Here is a 20,038-nt window from a genome sequence, read left to right on the forward strand (position 1 = left end):
CGATGCCTACACAGTCTGTACATCTGAGATGGGATTTTGGGATTTAATTTGTTAATCATAAGTGACCAGTGAGCTCCTTCGTTTCACATGTGTCACTGAAAAAACACAAATCAGATTGCTCGATGATGTTTGACCGGGCTTAAGACGCAACAGAGGACGTGGGGACCAGACTAATATCAATCTGTATAAAAAACACAGAGAGATCTCATTCTGGATTTGCCAGGCAAGAACATTTCAAGAAAACCAATAAAACCTCCAAGGAGATTATGTTTTTATCAATTTGATGATATAAACATTTCCATTTCAAGCGAGTATGAATCATAATAGTGAGTTACATGACAGAGCCAATTAGTGAGAGAAGTAGAGATTACTTGTTTTTTGTAAGGTGCAGCCTAATAGGTATACCTCAGTACATCTCCTATAGCACATGTGCACGTCGCACACTTCCCTGCACTAGTGAGTGTTGATCACCTGTCCTGAGGTTAATTTGCTGTGAGTGGCTTTGCGGTGGCGAGCCTTGGCCAGGACATACCATAATGAGCAGGTGGAGCCGGGGACGCGTGCCTCTCTCCTCCGCGTGTCCGGGAGGGCTGCTCTAATAAGGGCCTAAAAGCCACAACTGTCCAGCCCCTCCACACAACCCCCAGCTGTCCCCTCTGTCAGCGCACCTTGATTTCCTGTGACAGAGGACACCACAGGGGTCATGTAAGCGTCACATTGGTCAGCCTGCTTAATTAGCACCTTCATATAAATACAGGTTTGGTGGTCAAAGTGAAGAGGAAATAGGACTGTGCAGTTTATTGCAATGGAATCAAAACTGCAATTTTGTCACAACAGCTGCTCTTATTTAGGTAATAGAATATACTATAAACAGGATTTCATGTCTTTCTATGGAAGAAAGTTTAGACTAGTAGTTTAGACTGGTGTTGCTGCAATACTAAAATTTTGACTCTAAATCAACTTGATTTCGATACTAGAATAGACTCAATACTTGATACAGAATTTTATTCAATTATGTGATTTTCTTTTCAGTATCGATACCTGCTTAAATGAGTATCAATACTAGTTTTAGTATCAATTTGTATCTGATTTCCAATAATTTTGACAACCCTGATTTAAACCTCTACAAACATGTTGTAAAATGCCTGTGATTCTTGTAGGACTATTAGTTTAACTGTTCATATTTCAGTTTTTTCTTAAATGTTAATGTTTTAGGACAAGTTTAAAATATGTACTGTGAACTGAATCCTCAATTTGAAACATAAATTGCAAACCTAATACTGAAAATTTGCAATCATTTCCCCCCCTCAAAAATCCTTCAGCACTAATAATAAGTAGTGCAGTATACTTTTATTTTGATGCATTGATGGATCTTGCAATGTGACATGCGGCAAACAACATATAAATAAGTTAGGGGCCATCTTAAATGCGTTCCCATGAAATTTTCAGAGCCACTGTAATATAAGCCACTATACCTGTCATGAATCCCAAATAACCTTGGCTCTCTCTTAGCTGAGCGCACTTGTGCCTCATTCCTTATTACTGGCCTGACAAGGAAATGTTTACCCATCCGACAGGAGACACGGCATCTCCAAGTCGGAAAGAGGCAGTTTCACCTGACTGGAGCGGCGCGCGATGTCCCTGTATCCTTGCTGGCTATAATTTTGTTGTCATTTTGTGTGCGCTGATCGTATCATTGAAGTGACAGAGCTGGGCATTAGGCAGAGTCCCTACGCTGGTGCTCACTTTCAGGCTTTTTCTCTCCTTGTCATTCACATTGATTAGATTAGACCCAGGTGGTGCGCAGATTCCTTTGGCACAACAATAAAAAAGAGGTAGCCATGTGATTCGTGGAGAGCGTGTGTGCTTTTAAGTTGGCGGTGTCCTATGGAAAGGGAAAAAGAAAGACAAAATTACAATTTAGTCATTAAATATTAAGCGTAATAATTCACCTTTTGGCTTTGAATTCCTGTACGTTTTCCTTCATAGTTAATTACAATAAAGATCTAACTTTATAACTCAATACAAAAATCTAACTTCAGGTGTAAATTGTAAATGAACAAATGTAAAATGGCTTGTCGTGTTATTATTTACTTGGACAATCACAAAAGATCATGCCAATTGTGCCTTATAAACTACAAGACTTCTGAATATAGGAAAGGTAAAGTTATGCTAAAGGTTAAATTCAAATATCGAAGTGTCTAGTGAAATGTAACACACCCCAAAAAGCGTATTACTATTTTAGAATAAAAGTAACACTAACTAAGTAACACTACCTAAATGACGTAGCCTCATTATTTAAATATCATCACCGCACTCTATTAACTGACCAGCCAGGCACATTCTGTAACTGCTGAATTTGCAATCCCACTAATCCACTGTGCATCCCTGACTGATTAAGACGTTTTTGGCGAGGTGTCAACCACGTGTCCAGTTAAACAAGGCTCTTCATGGGAGGCCCCTGCTTAAACTCAGCTGGTCAAGAGAGAGAGAGAAAAAAATAAAGCTTGGATCAGAGCAGGGGGTCGAGTCCCTAACTTCACCCCCCTCCTCCCTTCTCCCTTCTCCCTTCTCCCTCCCCTCCCTCTCCTCTCCCAGTGGGACAGGTCTGGTCACAGGCACATGGCACACTCCACCCCTCCCTCCCCTTGTCCCCTTGTCCCCCTCTCCTCACCTCCCGCTAATGTCCACTCTCCAGCCCGAGCCGGCGGTGATGCACAGGGCCGATCCTGTGATAAACTAGGGACACCTGGAGAGCAGCCGCACGCCTCATTCAACAATTGGTTTTGCGGGGGCCAAACGCTTATTAAAGATCAGCCGTGGAAGTGGAGCGTAATCCTGTAATGAGGAGAAGAGAGAGCATTGGCCACGCGCGCCGACAAGCCTGAGCATGCTTCACAGAAATAGATGCTGGACCCTATAGCCCCTTCTGTAATGACCCCTCTTGTTAGCTCTATGAGGCTGTTCATTAGATACAGAACTGAACCAGGCAGCTTCCAGGCAGGCAGGAGCTGTATGGAGATGTGCCATGGAAAAAATGTACTTTATATTCATTTGACAGGAACGGCTACCTTCAAAAGTGTCAAAGGAAGTTGGGAGATATAAAATGCAAACTGCAAATTGCAAGTTTTTTGGTTTGTATACTTAATATGAAATAATAAACTGGGAAATTGTGCTTTTGTTGTGCATAAGTGGAATGATATGAGGACGTGTGGTAAAATTGTTGAATTCTTATTTGTAAAATTGACCTGCAAATGCAATGATAATGACAAATATAAAGGCCTTTAAAATGTAACCTTACATATAGCATCCAATTAGTTATTAAAAAAAAAAAAAAAAAAAGACCCCTTAATAATTTTGTCCAAGAAGACTGATTTCATCTTAGTTGTTGCATCCCACTCTAAAATCTCTCCCACTAGGTTTATTAATCACCATTTTGAACACTTGAAATTTTAGTCATAATAGTCCCTTAACGACTGAAGAACACTTACTATGTACACTTTGTGATGTCTTAAAATAAATATTTCTTCTTTCCTTGTGAGCTAAAAGGTGTTAAACAAATGCACGTTGTCATGTAATTTCATTCTCATTTCAATAACAGCTTTATACAGCCCTTTTACTCCAAAGGCCACAAATTCATACAGCCCTCTGCTCTGATGCCTTACCTGTGAACCGCGCAGCGTGTTAACTTGGTAATAACCTTGTTAAAGCATAATGCAGAGGTGTTCACAAATGAAACCTTGGATACAGCCATTTTCGAGGCACAGACATTTCATTAGACAGACGTCGTTTGTTATAATTCCCCGTTATTTATGTAGCCATTTTTTAAATACATTTTTTCTTCACAAACTTAAAGTATTAGCCCAAACCAAAGCAAGAACAGCCCGCGCTTGTGAGATGTGTCCTGCTCTCGGTGCCATGGTTCAAAATCAAATATTTAGCAGCCTTGGGACTGATAAACACATCTTCAGAGGGACGCCATGATTTCACGCTATATCACAAACATTTTAAGGCATCAGATGCACTGCCTGTCAGGGACTGTCATTCTTGGTGCGTTAATAATATATCCTGGCTGCTGCGGACATCCTTTGGCACTCATGGCGCATAAATAGGTAAATAACACGAATAAATAGGTAAATAACGCAAAGGGTCCTTCTTTCGTTTTTTGTTTTATTTTCCTTGCGTTAAAATAAAATTAAGAGTAGGTTTAAAAATAAGCGCGTCAAACGGATCACTTTGACCACAACACTGTGCTAATTAAGAGCTGTCTAATTAAATTATAACCTTGAGTTAACCAATGGCGTGGCTTGTTTCATTAAAGCGGGGAGAGTGATGGAGAGAAAACGCTTCCTGATTGCAGGATGGTGTCAATTGGCTAATTTGCTTCCTTCGCTTCTTCAAGTCGTAGCAAGGCGTCTTCCCCGCGTTAGACTGGGATAGGCGGTGATATAGGTTGAGCTAATAGTGGCTTCTTATAGAGCCATGCAGGTGGAGGATTGCTTGTCACCAGCGAGTGGTCTCTCCAAGAAATTTATGAATGTGGGCAGTGCCTTCTCGAGCTCGGATGGATCAGAGCTTCCGCTACAGGACCATCCTATTCTATCTGCGAGTGACAACCTGGAGAGAAGTTCACCTCTGAAAAAAAACTCCAGGGAGATGACGAATCAGTCAGAGGCAGACAATTTCCCCGACTCCAAGGACGCGCCAGGGGACGTCCAGAGGGGCAAACTCTCTCCTGCTCTTCACTTCGATGGGTCTGCGGCTGAAAGGTGCATCTTTTCTCCCACTCAGCCGCAGCCAGTCTCCGCCGCAGCCCCCAGTGCCATGTTCCCGTACGCGAGTCAGCACGCGCCTCCGGCGTTCTCCATCGGCAGCCCCGGCCGCTACATGGCCCACCACCCGGTTATCACCAACGGAGCCTATAACAGCCTGTCTCAGGGCTACCCGGCCGCAGGATACCCGTACGCGCAACAGTACGGCCACGCGTACCAGGGAGGCGCTTTCTACCAGTTCTCCTCCGCACAGGGGCTCGTGCCGGGCAAGGCACAGGTTTATCTGTGCAACAGGGCCCTGTGGCTTAAGTTTCACAGGCACCAGACCGAGATGATCATCACCAAGCAGGGCCGGTAAGTGCGCGCCTTCTCCGCATGTTAGTTACATTCACTTTGAATTTATGCACATAAACTCACTGTCAGTTCTCATTCGAGCTAGAAAAAAAAACTAAAACAAAAAAACGCACGGCGTTTCTTTTTGTTAAGTGTTCGGATAAAACAATGCGGATTTTATTTTGCCTTTTTAGGCATTTTTAGATTGTTATTAGAGATGCGCATTAAAACATTTCAGTTTGTTGCAACATAAAATCTCTTAAATCTCTTAACAGGTGCATTTATATATATTTTCTTCCCCACAGACGAATGTTTCCATTTCTGAGCTTTAACATCTCCGGCCTGGACCCCACCGCTCACTACAACATTTTTGTGGACGTGATTCTGGCGGATCCGAATCACTGGCGCTTTCAGGGAGGAAAGTGGGTTCCTTGTGGGAAAGCAGATACGAATGTCATTGGTAGGAATTTGCGGCTTTTCGGCAGATATTACAGATTTATTGTTTGTATAGATTAGATTGCTTAATTAGCCTAGGCATTGTTATTTATCGTCATTTATTTTACAATAAGATGAGTTTCATTTTTTTCTCCTTCAGGAAACAGGGTTTACATGCACCCAGACTCACCAAACACGGGCGCTCACTGGATGCGTCAGGAAATTTCTTTTGGAAAACTGAAGCTCACCAATAACAAAGGCGCCTCCAACAACACAGGCCAGGTACATGCGCCGCAAATGCTGTTTTTGTAATGCTTTGCCCGTTTATATTCAGTTTTGTTGTTTTACGGCCGTTTCTTTTCACCAGTCACCTGTGGCACGGGCCATAGTCTGCGTAAATGCCAATAGATTCATTTGTACAATTTTTAATGATTTTTTTTTAAAGAAATGATTTTGTGCCTGTTTTTATTTGAGTTATAAATTAAGATAGATTTACAGTTGTAGGAGATTGTTTGCATAGCTATATTAAACTCAAATGTATGCGTTTCGGTACTCTGGTGTGCGTAAAAAAGAAAAAAAAGAAAAGAAAAACATTTTTAACGAATTTATTGTAGTCATTAGTTAAATTATACATTTTTTAAAAATGCTATTTTGACAAGATGAAAGCGAGTGCTTTTTTCTGGACAGTTTTTTTTTTTTTTATCCCCCAAAGTGTTTGCTGCCCGGTGCGCCTGTGGAGTGTGTTAAACCCGTGCGTAATGAGCTAATAGCAGGTTGCGTGTAGTCTCTTTGTAAACGGGGTGTGACACGCGTTTGTGTGCGTGTGCTCTGCAGATGGTGGTGCTCCAGTCTCTACACAAGTACCAGCCACGGCTGCACGTGGTGGAAGTGAACGAGGACGGCACAGAGGACACGAGCCAGCCAGGGCGCGTGCAGACGTTCACCTTCACGGAGACGCAGTTCATTGCCGTGACGGCGTACCAAAACACAGACGTACGAGCACAATAAATAACTTTCACAATGCAATTGTATAGGCCTAGGCTATTTTAACTTAATAACGTTCTATTATTATTATTTACCTTTTTTCAATAATTTTTTGGTTTGTTATCTTCACTGACAAATAACACATTTGCCTTTGTGTTTGACAGATCACACAACTAAAAATTGACCACAACCCGTTTGCCAAAGGGTTTCGGGACAACTACGACACGTAAGATTTATTTATTCTATTGAGCAATAAATCATCCCACATTTCTGAAAGGCTGTACCCACACGTTTATAATAAAGTGAACTAACATGATCCCTTCATCATGTGTTAACATCATTTTCCAAAACTATTTATTTACTCATGGCAAGGTTTTTCTTAAAAGTAAAAATAGGCTTTGTAAAAGTGAGCCCTGTTCATATCAAATGCTCATCTTTAATTGAAAGTAGCTTATAGCCTACTCATATCTACCCGCAGTTAAATTGTGCCTATATGTCCGTTGGAATATTGTATAAATCCTTCTCCGGACAGCTGAGTCCAGTGCGGAAGGTCAAAGTGTTTGGTTGAACTTTTGTACTTGTGCTCTCTGAGCTGTTTGTTTGTCCTTGCAGGGTGTACACAGGCTGCGACATCGACCGCCTCACTCCATCTCCGGGTGACTCTCCGCGTTCACAGATCGTGCCGGGCGCGAGATACGCCATGCCCAGCTCCTTCCTGCAGGACCAGTTTGTCAGCACTTATGCCAAATCTCGTTTTCACCCTGGCGTGGGGGCCGGGCCTGGCACGGAGCGCAGCGTCCCACTCGGCAACAGCTTGCTGTCCCCGCAGCAAAGCGAAGAGCCCCCTGTTGCCACCCCCCCGCAGCGCTGGTTTGTCACCCCTGCCAACAACCGACTGGACTTCGGTGCCTCGGCATACGACGCGGCGGATTTTGCCGGTAACGCGGCCACCTTGCTGTCGTACGCCGCGGCCGGAGTAAAGGCCCTCCCGCTGCCAACCGCGGGCTGCTCCAACCGGCCTCTGGGTTATTACGCGGACCCTTCGGGATGGGGAGGACGCACTCCGCCACAGTACAAGACCGGCTCAGTCTTCTCTTGTTGGCCAGCTAATTCTCTGAGCAGAGGGGTCAACTACCTGTCCGAGGAAGGTGCGGACGCTGTGGCCACAGAGAGATCTCCCATAGGAGCCTCCGATGAGCCCAAACCCAAAGACTTGTCTGAGTCCAGCTGGATAGAAACGCCGTCCTCCATTAAGTCCATGGACTCCAGTGATTCTGGGATCTTTGAACAGGCCAAGAGACGGAGGATCTCTCCCTCTGCCACCCCTGTGCCAGAGACAGTGTCCCCACTCAAGTCTGAGTGCGACAAAACCTGTACAAAGGACATTGGCTACTACAGCTTTTACCCCCACAGCTAAGACCAACATCTATCTATCTATCTATCTATCTATCTATCTATCTATCTATCTATCTATCTATCTATCTATCTATCTATCTATCTATCTATCTATCTATCTATCTATCTATCTATCTATCTATCTATCTATCTATCTATCTATCTATCTATCTATCTATCTATCTATCTATCTATCCATCTATCCATCTATCGACTGTAAAAAGTCATACCCGGGACGTTGCGCTGCGCAGTTCATGGCCAAAGTGTACATTCTTCCACTGCTGTTTGTTCGCCTCCCTCTGCGCAGGGCCTGAGTGACGTCTTATTTCTACACTGTTACGTCTAAACACTGTTATAAACATGAATAAACTGTATATAACATCTGGCCATATAGTGATGGATGTACAGATAGCCCTCTTCTGTTCAGTAGCCAACTGTTAGTCCAATGAGATCAGATGTCCCTGTGTAGCATATACTCCTTGTCTGGGAAAATATGTATTTTGTACTCTATGAAAGCTGTAGGCACCCAAAGGAGTTATTTATCTCTGTTATTAACTGTATGATACGTGTGCGTAAACAGGTGTTGGTAGGCTATACTGTAGGTTTAGGGTCTTTTATTTTCTTGAATTTGGGCGTTATTTTTCATGGCCTGTATGCTGCTGTGGAAATCTCTGTATCTGCTGTAATGTGCTGTAAAACAGAATAAACCATTTTGAAATCGGGAAATGCCCTTATCAAAATAACATAGCCTAAATATAGGCTCATTAAAATATGAGCCTGGAGGTGCACGTGAATGCAAGAGGCCAATGTGCTGCGCTCGCGCGGTGGATGTAAAATGGGTGCGCGCTCATCCTTCGTTTCTGATTGGATCAGAGAAGGCAGAGGCATTAAACAATGAAATAGATGCTTCGTTAGCAAAAAGGATCAAGAAGAATATCACAGAATATATTAGGTCATTAAACAATAAGAATGACAATTTCAGATGTCGTGTTCTACAGCCATAAGCCCGCAAAGTCCTAACAAAGGCACGCGCTCATTTCATGTGTTGATCTTAGAGGAGCTTGGTGTTTCACGCACGCGTGCACGTTTAACTAATGGCCTTTTTCATTTATAGGGTCTCGTTTTGTGTCTGATAAACTAGTTCCGCGTTGGCATCTGGCTGCTCCTCCTGCAGCTTTAATTCTTATTTGCAATAAACCCAAATTGCTGAATTAGTATTTTGGGCATAGTCCTCTTCACTCTTAATCCTCCTGTCATTCAAATGATGTTGATACATGCCCATATCGTTTTTACTTTATTCCAGCTTTTACATATTTTTGTCATTTCAGGGGCAGTAGGATTTAGGCCTGCGTGATTCACATTACTTGGTTTGACAAATATGTGTGTCCATTTGTACAGAGTTTTTATAGTCGGCCTATTTTAAAAACACCGTGGATAGATTGACTGACTTCAAAAGGGAATCATTCACATGTCTGGGATCTGCATTTTTTGGCTTTTAAATGCTGTATCATAATTTAAACCATAGGCTACTAGTTTTCATGCCTAAAGGCCTGTATTTTATTTTAGATTACTTTATTAAAAATAAGTTATTTTCTATATTGATAAGATTTTTTTTTTTTTTTTTTTCTAAATTATGGCATCACAATATGAAACATGAAAATGATCCGCCTGTTCTTCCTTTGACAAACAGCAGATGGCGACACATGAACGCGTCTGAAGGCCTGTCACATTAGAAACTGCTCTACATCAAAATAACTGGGGTATACTATATTTTTCTGTTTACTCCAGTTATGAATGCAAATAAAAACGGTGTGATGCATATTATCTTTGGTTGTGTAAGACTCCGGTTCTGTGGCTGTAGCTACTTTTTCAAAGCTCCACCAGAGACAGGCCTTTCTACAGCAGATGGCGACGCATAACAGGAAGCTTCCACCAGCCACCCACAAGTAATACAATAATGTCACTAAAATCAAGAACAAGGAAACTATCTACAGCTTTTAAGTCTTTATAAAATGGGGACATGGTACTGGGAGACATGGGGCTGGGACCATATACTCTCATTGTACTTCAAACTCAACTTCAATGTACACGTTTTCTGTTTCAAAGAAAATGAGTTTCATGTTCTTGGTCTTACTGGCGGCTCTGTTTCATCGTAGAAGTCATATCCTGGTTTTACTCTTTTACCTTATCAACCTGCTGCTTTGGTCTTCGTGCTTTTCTTGGATTTGTTTCACACTGCGGGGACATAATGACAGAAGGATCAGCACAGGTCAGAATGTCTTTGTACTGAGTCAAACAGTGAGTGTCCATAAAGTCTTTGTGCTGCTGTTATTACATAAGCCCCTTTACCTCTTTGTCTGTAACAAAGGCTAAACCTTTGGAGCCTGTCGAGTGCACTTAGCTATAGCAAAGAAGCTTCAGTGAGAGCACGATCCTCTGCGGAGCTTCAGCGGGAGCAGCACCGACAGAAGCACGAGCTGAGCCTGCTGTGCGCCTCCTCTGCCCCCTCTGTGCGCCTCCTCTGCCCCGCTGCACCTCACGGAAACACCGCTGCATGACACATGGATACGGATGCCAAGGAGCCGTTTGTCCAGACCGAGCCTCTGGTGCCGACGGTAAAACGATTTGCCTTTTATTACAAATAGACGACAGTTACTGCAGGGACGCGCCTGGGTCCATCAGGACACCTGTGGAGCATCCAGCGCGTCCTTACAGCTACAGGATAACCACAGCCTCATCCTGCTGGAAAAATACTTTCATGTTACAGACGGTGCTTTACGTAATGCTCGAGCATGTGCAAATTGAGAATATGATCAGTTCTCCAACATGTTTCAGTCTGGCACTTACTAGAACATGCAAAAAAGCAAGTTGTTTCGGTTGATCCATGGGACTCTTATCTAATTACTACTATCAAATGAATGAATAACTAAAAAAGCAGGACTCAGCTGAAGTCTCCTCAGATAATAAGCCAAATCACGATGTGCTATTTTTTGTTCAATGATTGAGTGGTTAGTTTGATACTTTATTGATCTGACTGCACTAAATATTAAGACCAGAACACGTTTTGCTTCTCATCCCAGACTTGTATCTTTGCAGTCTTTTCCTGTTCCTTATAGACTCCCAGTTTATAGCAACAAGGTGAAACATCTTCAACTCTTCAAGCTTAGACCAGTTGACTTTTAAAACTTTTGCTCTGTATAACACCTGCATGACTGAGAGATGAGGTAACCACTACCTCCCCCATGCCTCAGCTTCAGTGAGGAGGTGCTCTGGGCCTGTGCTTATAGTGAGGAGGTGCTCTGTGCTTATAGTGAGGAGATGCTCTGTGCTTATAGTGAGGAGGTGCTCTGTGTTTATAGTGAGGAGGTGCTCTGTGTTTATAGTGAGGAGGTGCTCTGTGTTTATAGTGAGGAGGTGCTCTGTGTTTATAGTGAGGAGGTTCTCTGTGCTTATAGTGAGGAGGTGCTCTGGGCCTGTGTTTATAGTGAGGAGATGCTCTGTTTTTATAGTGAGGAGGTGCTCTGGCCCTGTGCTTATAATGAGGAGGTGCTCTAGGCCTGTGTTTATAGTGAGGAGGTGCTATGTGTTTATAGTGAGGAGGTTCTCTGTGCTTATAGTGAGGAGGTGCTCTGGGCCTGTGTTTATAGTGAGGAGATGCTCTGTGTTTATAGTGAGGAGGTGTTCTGTGTTTATAGTGAGGAGGTGTTCTGTGTTTATAGTGAGGAGGTGCTCTGTGTTTATAGTGAGGAGGTGCTCTGTGTTTATAGTGAGGAGGTTCTCTGTGCTTATAGTGAGGAGGTGCTCTGGGCCTGTGTTTATAGTGAGGAGATGCTCTGTTTTTATAGTGAGGAGGTGCTCTGGCCCTGTGCTTATAATGAGGAGGTGCTCTAGGCCTGTGTTTATAGTGAGGAGGTGCTGTGTTTATAGTGAGGAGGTTCTCTGTGCTTATAGTGAGGAGGTGCTCTGGGCCTGTGTTTATAGTGAGGAGATGCTCTGTTTTTATAGTGAGGAGGTGCTCTGGCCCTGTGCTTATAGTGAGGAGGTGCTCTGGGCCTGTGTTTATAGTGAGGAGATGCTCTGTGTTTATAGTGAGGAGGTGTTCTGTGTTTATAGTGAGGAGGTGTTCTGTGTTTATAGTGAGGAGGTGCTCTGTGTTTATAGTGAGGAGGTGCTCTGTGTTTATAGTGAGGAGGTTCTCTGTGCTTATAGTGAGGAGGTGCTCTGGGCCTGTGTTTATAGTGAGGAGATGCTCTGTTTTTATAGTGAGGAGGTGCTCTGGCCCTGTGCTTATAGTGAGGAGGTGCTCTGGGCCTGTGTTTATAGTGAGGAGGTGCTCTGTGTTTATAGTGAGGAGGTGTTCTGTTTTTATAGTGAGGAGGTGCTCTGTGTTTATAGTGAGGAGGTGCTCTGTGTTTATAGTGAGGAGGTTCTCTGTGCTTATAGTGAGGAGGTGCTCTGGGCCTGTGTTTATAGTGAGGAGATGCTCTGTTTTTATAGTGAGGAGGTGCTCTGGCCCTGTGCTTATAATGAGGAGGTGCTCTAGGCCTGTGTTTATAGTGAGGAGGTGCTCTGTGTTTATAGTGAGGAGGTGCTCTGGCCCTGTGTTTATAGTGAGGAGGTGCTCTGGCCCAGTGCTTATAGTGAGGAGGTGCTCTGGCCCGGTGCTTATAGTGAGGAGGTGCTCTGGGCCTGTGTTTATAGTGAGGAGGTGCTCTGGGCCTGTGTTTATAGTGAGGAGGTGCTCTGGCCCTGTGTTTATAGTGAGGAGGTGCTCTGGCCCTGTGTTTATAGTGAGGAGGTGCTCTGGCCCTGTGTTTATAGTGAGGAGGTGCTCTGGGCCTGTGTTTATAGTGAGGAGGTGCTCTGGGCCTGTGTTTATAGTGAGGAGGTGCTCTGGCCCAGTGCTTATAGTGAGGAGGTGCTCTGGGCCTGTGCTTATAGTGAGGAGGTGCTCTGTGCTTATAGTGAGGAGGTGCTCTGTGTTTATAGTGAGGAGGTGCTCTGGCAATGTGTTTATAGTGAGGAGGTGCTCTGGCCCGGTGCTTATAGTGAAGAGGTGCTCTGGGCCTGTGTTTATAGTGAGGAGGTGCTCTGGCCCTGTGTTTATAGTGAGGAGGTGCTCTGGCCCTGTGTTTATAGTGAGGAGGTGCTCTGGCCCTGTGTTTATAGTGAGGAGGTGCTCTGGGCCTGTGCTTATAGTGAGGAGGTGCTCTGGCCCTGTGTTTATAGTGAGGAGGTGCTCTGGCCCTGTGTTTATAGTGAGGAGGTGCTCTGTATTTATAGTGAGGAGGTGCTCTGGGCCTGTGTTTATAGTGAGGAGGCGCTCTGGCCCTGTGTTTATAGTGAGGAGGTGCTCTGGGCCTGTGTTTATAGTGAGGAGGTGCTCTGTGTTTATAGTGAGGAGGTGCTCTGTGTTTATAGTGAGGAGGTGCTCTGTGTTTATAGTGAGGAGGTGCTCTGTGCTTATAGTGAGGAGGTGCTCTGGCCCGGTGCTTATAGTGAGGAGGTGCTCTGGGCCTGTGCTTATAGTGAGGAGGTGCTCTGGCCCTGTGTTTATAGTGAGGAGGTGCTCTGGGCCTGTGCTTATAGTGAGGAGGTGCTCTGGCCCTGTGTTTATAGTGAGGAGGTGCTCTGGCCCTGTGTTTATAGTGAGGAGGTGCTCTGTATTTATAGTGAGGAGGTGCTCTGGGCCTGTGTTTATAGTGAGGAGGTGCTCTGTATTTATAGTGAAGAGGTGCTCTGGGCCTGTGTTTATAGTGAGGAGGTGCTCTGGCCCTGTGTTTATAGTGAGGAGGTGCTCTGGGCCTGTGTTTATAGTGAGGAGGTGCTCTGTGTTTATAGTGAGGAGGTGCTCTGTGTTTATAGTGAGGAGGTGCTCTGTGTTTATAGTGAGGAGGTGCTCTGTGCTTATAGTGAGGAGGTGCTCTGGCCCGGTGCTTATAGTGAGGAGGTGCTCTGGGCCTGTGCTTATAGTGAGGAGGTGCTCTGGCCCTGTGTTTATAGTGAGGAGGTGCTCTGGGCCTGTGCTTATAGTGAGGAGGTGCTCTGGCCCTGTGTTTATAGTGAGGAGGTGCTCTGGGCCTGTGCTTATAGTGAGGAGGTGCTCTGGCCCTGTGTTTATAGTGAGGAGGTGCTCTGGCCCTGTGTTTATAGTGAGGAGGTGCTCTGTGTTTATAATGAGGAGGTGCTCTGTGTTTATAATGATTGAACCACACACTGGAGACTTTTATGACTGGAATTCTACATTTTAAATCTGTATTTTAGGTTCAGCTGCATAAAGAGAATTATAAAGTAGAATTATAAAGTTTCTTATAGCACTTTACTCACTATTGTTTTTGATCGAGCATTAAATTTATGCACACACATTTACATTACACACACGTTTTACATTTATTCTCCTGTTGAGGCATTTGTATCTTTTCATGGTAAAGTTAAAAGTTCTTATATTAGACATTAGACAAACAGAGCGGTCAGTGGGAGTCAATGATCTGCATGACAAAATACCTCATAGTCGCTAATTGACTTTCTGCATTTAGACCACAAAAAACATATTAAAACTAATTTGTTTTCTGTTTCAGGCGAGTTCCTTCTTTGGTTCCTTTAAACAGCCGAGTATTGTAAATTATGGCCCCTTAAACCAATCTCAGTGTGCTACTCCCCCACCTCCTCTTGAGTCTGCATATCCACATATCCACATGTTTCCACATTCATCTATGGCCATTCTCACTAGACACGCACGTTCAGAGTAAGTAGTGCTGTTTCTAATGACCGCGATAAGACGCCTGGTCCCCCTGATGATGTCACTGCAGTAATCTCCGTGGAGATGGCAGTGCCCAGAGATGCTCAATCACGAATTACAGTGGTTTGAGTCACCATGCACCAGCAGGCTCCCGCGTCTGTCAGCCCGGGTGTGAAGTAGAGCTCAGCCTGTAGACTATGCTGCTTTCAGGCTAAATCACACGCGCTGTAGGGGAACGCTGATGTATTCCAACAAACTGGAGGTCCCGTGGGGTTACAGCCATCAGGTAAGACCAAAACATGACAATCTGTAGCGTTTTTTAGTTTCTTTTAACCTTGTAGTGTTTTAAATTAGCTAGTATTTTTAGACTTTTGCTGTGACTGGCTTGATAAATATAATCATTTAAGCTGGATTAATTTTGATAGATCTCTTGGCGGAAAAGGTTGAGACAAGCTGTTAAACATCATAAGTAGAATGGTAATGTGCTCTTGAACGTGGAAGTTTAACGCAGAAAACATTTAAAGGATTATAGCGCGTTATGTGCCACTAAAAAGCCTGCGTAATGATTTTGCTTTCCACATTTGCCTCAGCCATCTGCACGGATGTGTTCCAAGTCTGCACCACGTCCTGCGAATCTACTCTCACGCTAGTCTAGTGTGGTGCCAGTCTCCCAGTTTTGAAGCTGATTCTTGCTGTGAGCTCTAAAAGACAAGTTCAGTTTAATTCATCCATTGTCTCAGAACATTCCTATAGAGACTGTGTTAAAAAGTGTGAGATTCAGAGCCGGTATGTCAAACTTTTGTCCGATTTAGATGGATTAGAAGATGTTAAAATCCTTTTTATGTACAGCGTAGGGGTGTCAAAAGTCGAAAATCACAAATACTAATCAATATTAAAACAAGTATCAAAACTATATATTCACTTGAGTAGATATCAATACTAAAAAGTCACATTCACGGAACAGAAATGAACCTTCCCTGAGTAACTTTAGAATGATCCTAAGTTATTTCAGAGCAAGTATAAAACCACAAATCCACGGGCCACTATAGAACCTACCTGGACGACTGAGGGAATACACAGATATAACACCACATGGTAATACAAAAGAAAGTACTATGATTTAATGTTGAAAATCACACTCTATCGAAATTGACTTTGAACTTTTAGCATCATGCCAACACTAGTACAGAGCCTATCATTTTAAAATATCGAGAATAAGATGATACAACTGTGAATTCATTCTGATAGCGCCACGATTACTATGTGTTATAGATGGTCCCATTGATGTTATTATAAAATGCAGCTGGCTTATCCATGCCCTGTGTCTGTGTGCGGAGATTATCAGGAGCCATTTGACCAGAGCAGCTGTGAACTGCTTTATAAACGTAAAGCTTAGATGGTCAGCTGTCGGTCAACATCATGTAGCCTTCTGACCAGCTTTTCCTAATAGTATAAAATTAATTAGTCTACAATTTTGGATTTCCAGAGAATTTAATGGAAGTGTAGTTGGCTGCTCCCTTCAGATAGATGTAAGACAGTGTCCACCACCAGTCTGAGCGGAAATGAAGAAGTGGCTTGGATGAGCGGCTAAGCAAATTTTTCTTTTGCTATTTCCTGAGAGAAGAATTTAGGCAAATACTGGACAGAAGAAAGTAGTCAACTCTCTCTTACAGCGGTTATATGTTGACAGTTCATATACTTATTCCCACATTATAGACCACATATGTCAAACTCAAGGCCCGGGGGCCAAATGCGGCCCGCCACGTCATTTTATGTGGCCTGCGAGAAGGTAAATTAAGGCTTGACTGTCATTTTAAAATAAGTCTGTACTGATTTAATGTTTGCATCGACAATAAACTCATGAGAATTTCCCAACAAGTGACACTGAGAAATATTTGGAAATAATCATCCCAAATTGTTCAGGAAGAGGAAAATTGTCACCGTGGAAGGCAGTTTCAAGAAAGGTGCTAAAGGTGAATACAAGTTTGTGCTTTAAGGAGAAAATCTGTATGTTTTTTGTGTTATGAGGCGGGGTCGGTACAATCTACGTTGACATTTTGACACCAAACACGGAGCTAAGTATGAAAAAGTTAGTCTGCAAGAAAAACAACAAATTGTCGAATAATTAAAAGGCTAAAAAAGTCTGGTTTTGAATCAGAGCTGAAGGTTCTGACCAGATCCACATTTTTAAAAATGTCAGATTATCAGGAAATACACAGTTACACAGACACGTAATATTTGCAACGTGAATAAGTAATAAATACAGAAACAGTTATTTAACAAGTTTAAAAGTAGTTACATTTATTTTACATGACATTTGTTTACATTTAGTGACATTTATCCTGCCACAGTCACATCTGGCCCTTGATAGCGGCCATTTTGCTGATGTGGCCCTTGGTTAAAATGAGTTTGACACCTCCAAGTGCATAATATTTCTAAAGTGGTTGTATTGTTGGGAAATGTGTTACCTGGCAGGCGAAGAATGGAGCTGAAAATGGAGCTCAATAGTGAGTCACCCCCACCCTCTGGTTCTGGAAGTAAATTTCCTACTAACTTTTCCCATAGACTTCCCATTCGCAAAGTTCTTAAAACATTTCGCTGAATCTTGTGTTTTAAAGATGCTTTTTGGACCACATTATACACATTTGTTACCGCATAGCTGGTTGTGCTTTCAAACTCTTGATATATAAATTTTTCAAAACGTCTAAGGGAAAACGTAATGAGAAATTTAGTTTAGGTACCGGAGTATGAGCGGGACTGTAGAGCTCCACGCTTTTTTCCTCCAGTACTTTTCAAACACATGTAGTCTCTGGACATTGGTTTAACCTCCTCAAGTTCAAATTTGTGTGATTGACAGGTGGAGTAGCCAATCAGGAACATGCACGACAAAAACAAATGACTAATCTTATAAATGTATGTAAATCTGAGATGAGAGAAGTTAGATTTTAGCTTTTTTCACTTTTTTAGTTGTCTAAATCTGAATCTAAATGATGCATGATCAGCTGCATGCTTCTCTGTTTCCCCTGTGTCATTTAAATAAACAGTATAACCATTAACTTTACTGGCATCTGGGCTGATGTCATCTGTATTTGACCCATCCATCGGTGCAGCTGGGGCAACGTGTCAGGAGAAGCCCATTTACAGACAAGACAGGATTAGTTAACATATAGAGCATGATTGTGAATTTTCTTAGAGATTCTATTAAGATTTACTGAGGATATGTGACTAAACTGTACTTATGAGTAAAAGCTGAAGCAGTTTATATTCAGCTAAAAAAATACTCAGTTACTGGTTTGAAAAATGAGATGCATCTGTCAAGGAAATTTGAGAACTAAAATGATCCAAATTACTCGGGTGAACTGTATTTGGATTTGTGTGGGCTCTTCCTGGATTATACCTAATAACATCACAAGGTGGAGCAGGTTGTTTAGAACGTTTGAGACAGTGAGAGCTAATCTATGCAGGATTTCTGAAACATGGGTGAATGGAAATCTCAAATTCTGTTATGTTTTTTGATGAGTAAACAACAACATACCCACAAGCTCAAAAAGTATTTATAACCTTATCTTATCAGGGACCTTTAAGTGAGCTTCAGATACAGAAGCATTACATGTTCAGTATTTTTTCCACCCCAGCTGTTCTGATTCTGCCTTGTTACAGCATCAAGTTCGTTTTACTCCTAAATCCATTTGACCGTTGCTTTTAGTACGATATGTGTGTCTCTATCTACGTAATACAGTATTTCCAGGCAGCCACACATCAGATTACTTTAAGTGCTTATTCTTTGCCCGCCGGAACACAGTGCTAACATATTGTCAGCGCACAGGCAAAATGTGTGAAGCGTGTGATTACTAGAGCCTTACTTGACAATAGTGCGAGGACACATGTGGCTGATGAATGTTGAGATTAAGCAGAGGATTAAAGGGTTGTAAATGAAGGAGCTTGACCTTTCTATAGTGTCACAGTCTGGTATGCAACATGCACAAGAGTAGCTACGTATGTACTGCTTTTAAGGAATAGTTATTTACTTCATTGGAATTTATTAAACCTTGATGTTGTCATGGTTTCAGTTAAAGCGTAACAGTTTTTATAATTGCTCTATGGATGATTCACAGTTTCTGAAATCCCAGGAGAAAATGAACACAATATGGGATCTTACTACTATGTTAAAGATGGACTGCTTAACGTTTCCTGTGGAGGGTCTGCCACCTGCTTGCATCCATGGAGATGTTATTGTTTTGCCTGGATTGTCCAACAGTTTGGCATTAAATATATCAATTTAGCATTTATTGAATTACATGTTTTACATCACGCCTGTGCAGTCTGCACTGACTCCCTATCTCATATTGGGTGCAATTCAAAATTGTATTGATTGTGTTTAAATGTCTGCTCTCTATGATCTTCTTCACCTTCTGAGGAAGTTACTGTAGCCTATATTATACCCAGAGCCCTGAGCTCAGCTGACCAGCTCCTGCTGGCTGTGCCCAAAGCCGGGCCAGGCCAGTGGTGACAGAGCCTTGTCTGTGGCAGTGCCCAGACTATGGACCAGCCTCCCTCTGCCTGTCAGATCCTCTTTAGAACAGTTTAAGACTAGACTGAAAACTGACCTCTTCTCCCTGGCATCCATGGTATTTTATGCGAAGCACTTTGAGAAGCTGAAGGTGTATTTAAGTGTAATATAGAAATAAAATTGAATTGAATGTTTTATTACTCAAACATAACTTGAAAAAATGTATTCTTATTGTGAGTGTGGTCACCTCCCCAAAGATCTGACCTGTAATTTGTCCTGGTCGTGCCACCTGTTTGGGTCCATGGAGATAGATGAGTTTGATGCCACACTGTGGAACCTTCTAGGCAAAGTAATATCATCTCCATGGAGACAAGCAGGTAGCAGACTCAACAAGAAAGAACAAAATGTTATGGCTTTGATTATTTTCAATGAACAATTATCATATTTTAATGCTAATGTGAGAAAATAATTCCCTTCTGTTGCCATACGAGATGTTCAACTTTGCATCAGTTTTTGTTTGATGTGAATAGTCCAAAGGTCTAGACAGTTAAAGGGATAATTCTAACATTGTGCTTTCAGCTGCCTCAGTTTAAAACTATGGGCTTATTTTAATGTTGTGACATCACATGAACTCAACCTTTATATTGTAGTCTTAAAATGAAGGCTTCTTAATATTAAGTCTAATTCTACACATTTATTTGACTTATTTTGGAGCCACACATAAAACAAGCACCTGTTGAAAAATGATCTGGACTATTTTTTATTCATGCAAACAAAACATTTTCTTTGTAGCATTACCATAGCTGCTTCAAAATTGTCCTTGGACAGTACTTTACTACTTTAAAGAAGTAAAAGTAGTAAAGTACTATA

General features: G+C 42.5%; 1 protein-coding gene across 1 annotated transcript in view; it reads left to right on the forward strand.

Moving 5' to 3' along the window:
• The first annotated feature begins 4,454 nt into the window (after positions 1 to 4,454).
• LOC117389295 (sodium-driven chloride bicarbonate exchanger) overlaps positions 4,455 to 20,038 on the forward strand; it is a 55,051-nt gene continuing 39,467 nt past the window's right edge. The window contains exons 1-8 of the mRNA XM_033986944.2: positions 4,455 to 5,126; positions 5,411 to 5,565; positions 5,701 to 5,822; positions 6,375 to 6,533; positions 6,689 to 6,750; positions 7,137 to 7,936; positions 9,781 to 9,865; positions 14,839 to 14,944. Of these exons, the coding sequence (XP_033842835.2) occupies positions 4,483 to 5,126; positions 5,411 to 5,565; positions 5,701 to 5,822; positions 6,375 to 6,533; positions 6,689 to 6,750; positions 7,137 to 7,936; positions 9,781 to 9,865; positions 14,839 to 14,944 (2,133 nt within the window). The 5' untranslated portion in view covers positions 4,455 to 4,482. The remainder of the gene's footprint in view (positions 5,127 to 5,410; positions 5,566 to 5,700; positions 5,823 to 6,374; positions 6,534 to 6,688; positions 6,751 to 7,136; positions 7,937 to 9,780; positions 9,866 to 14,838; positions 14,945 to 20,038) is intronic.

Source organism: Periophthalmus magnuspinnatus, chromosome 21 (genome assembly GCF_009829125.3).
Source record: "Periophthalmus magnuspinnatus isolate fPerMag1 chromosome 21, fPerMag1.2.pri, whole genome shotgun sequence".
In the NCBI taxonomy this organism is placed as follows: Eukaryota; Metazoa; Chordata; class Actinopteri; order Gobiiformes; family Gobiidae; genus Periophthalmus; species Periophthalmus magnuspinnatus.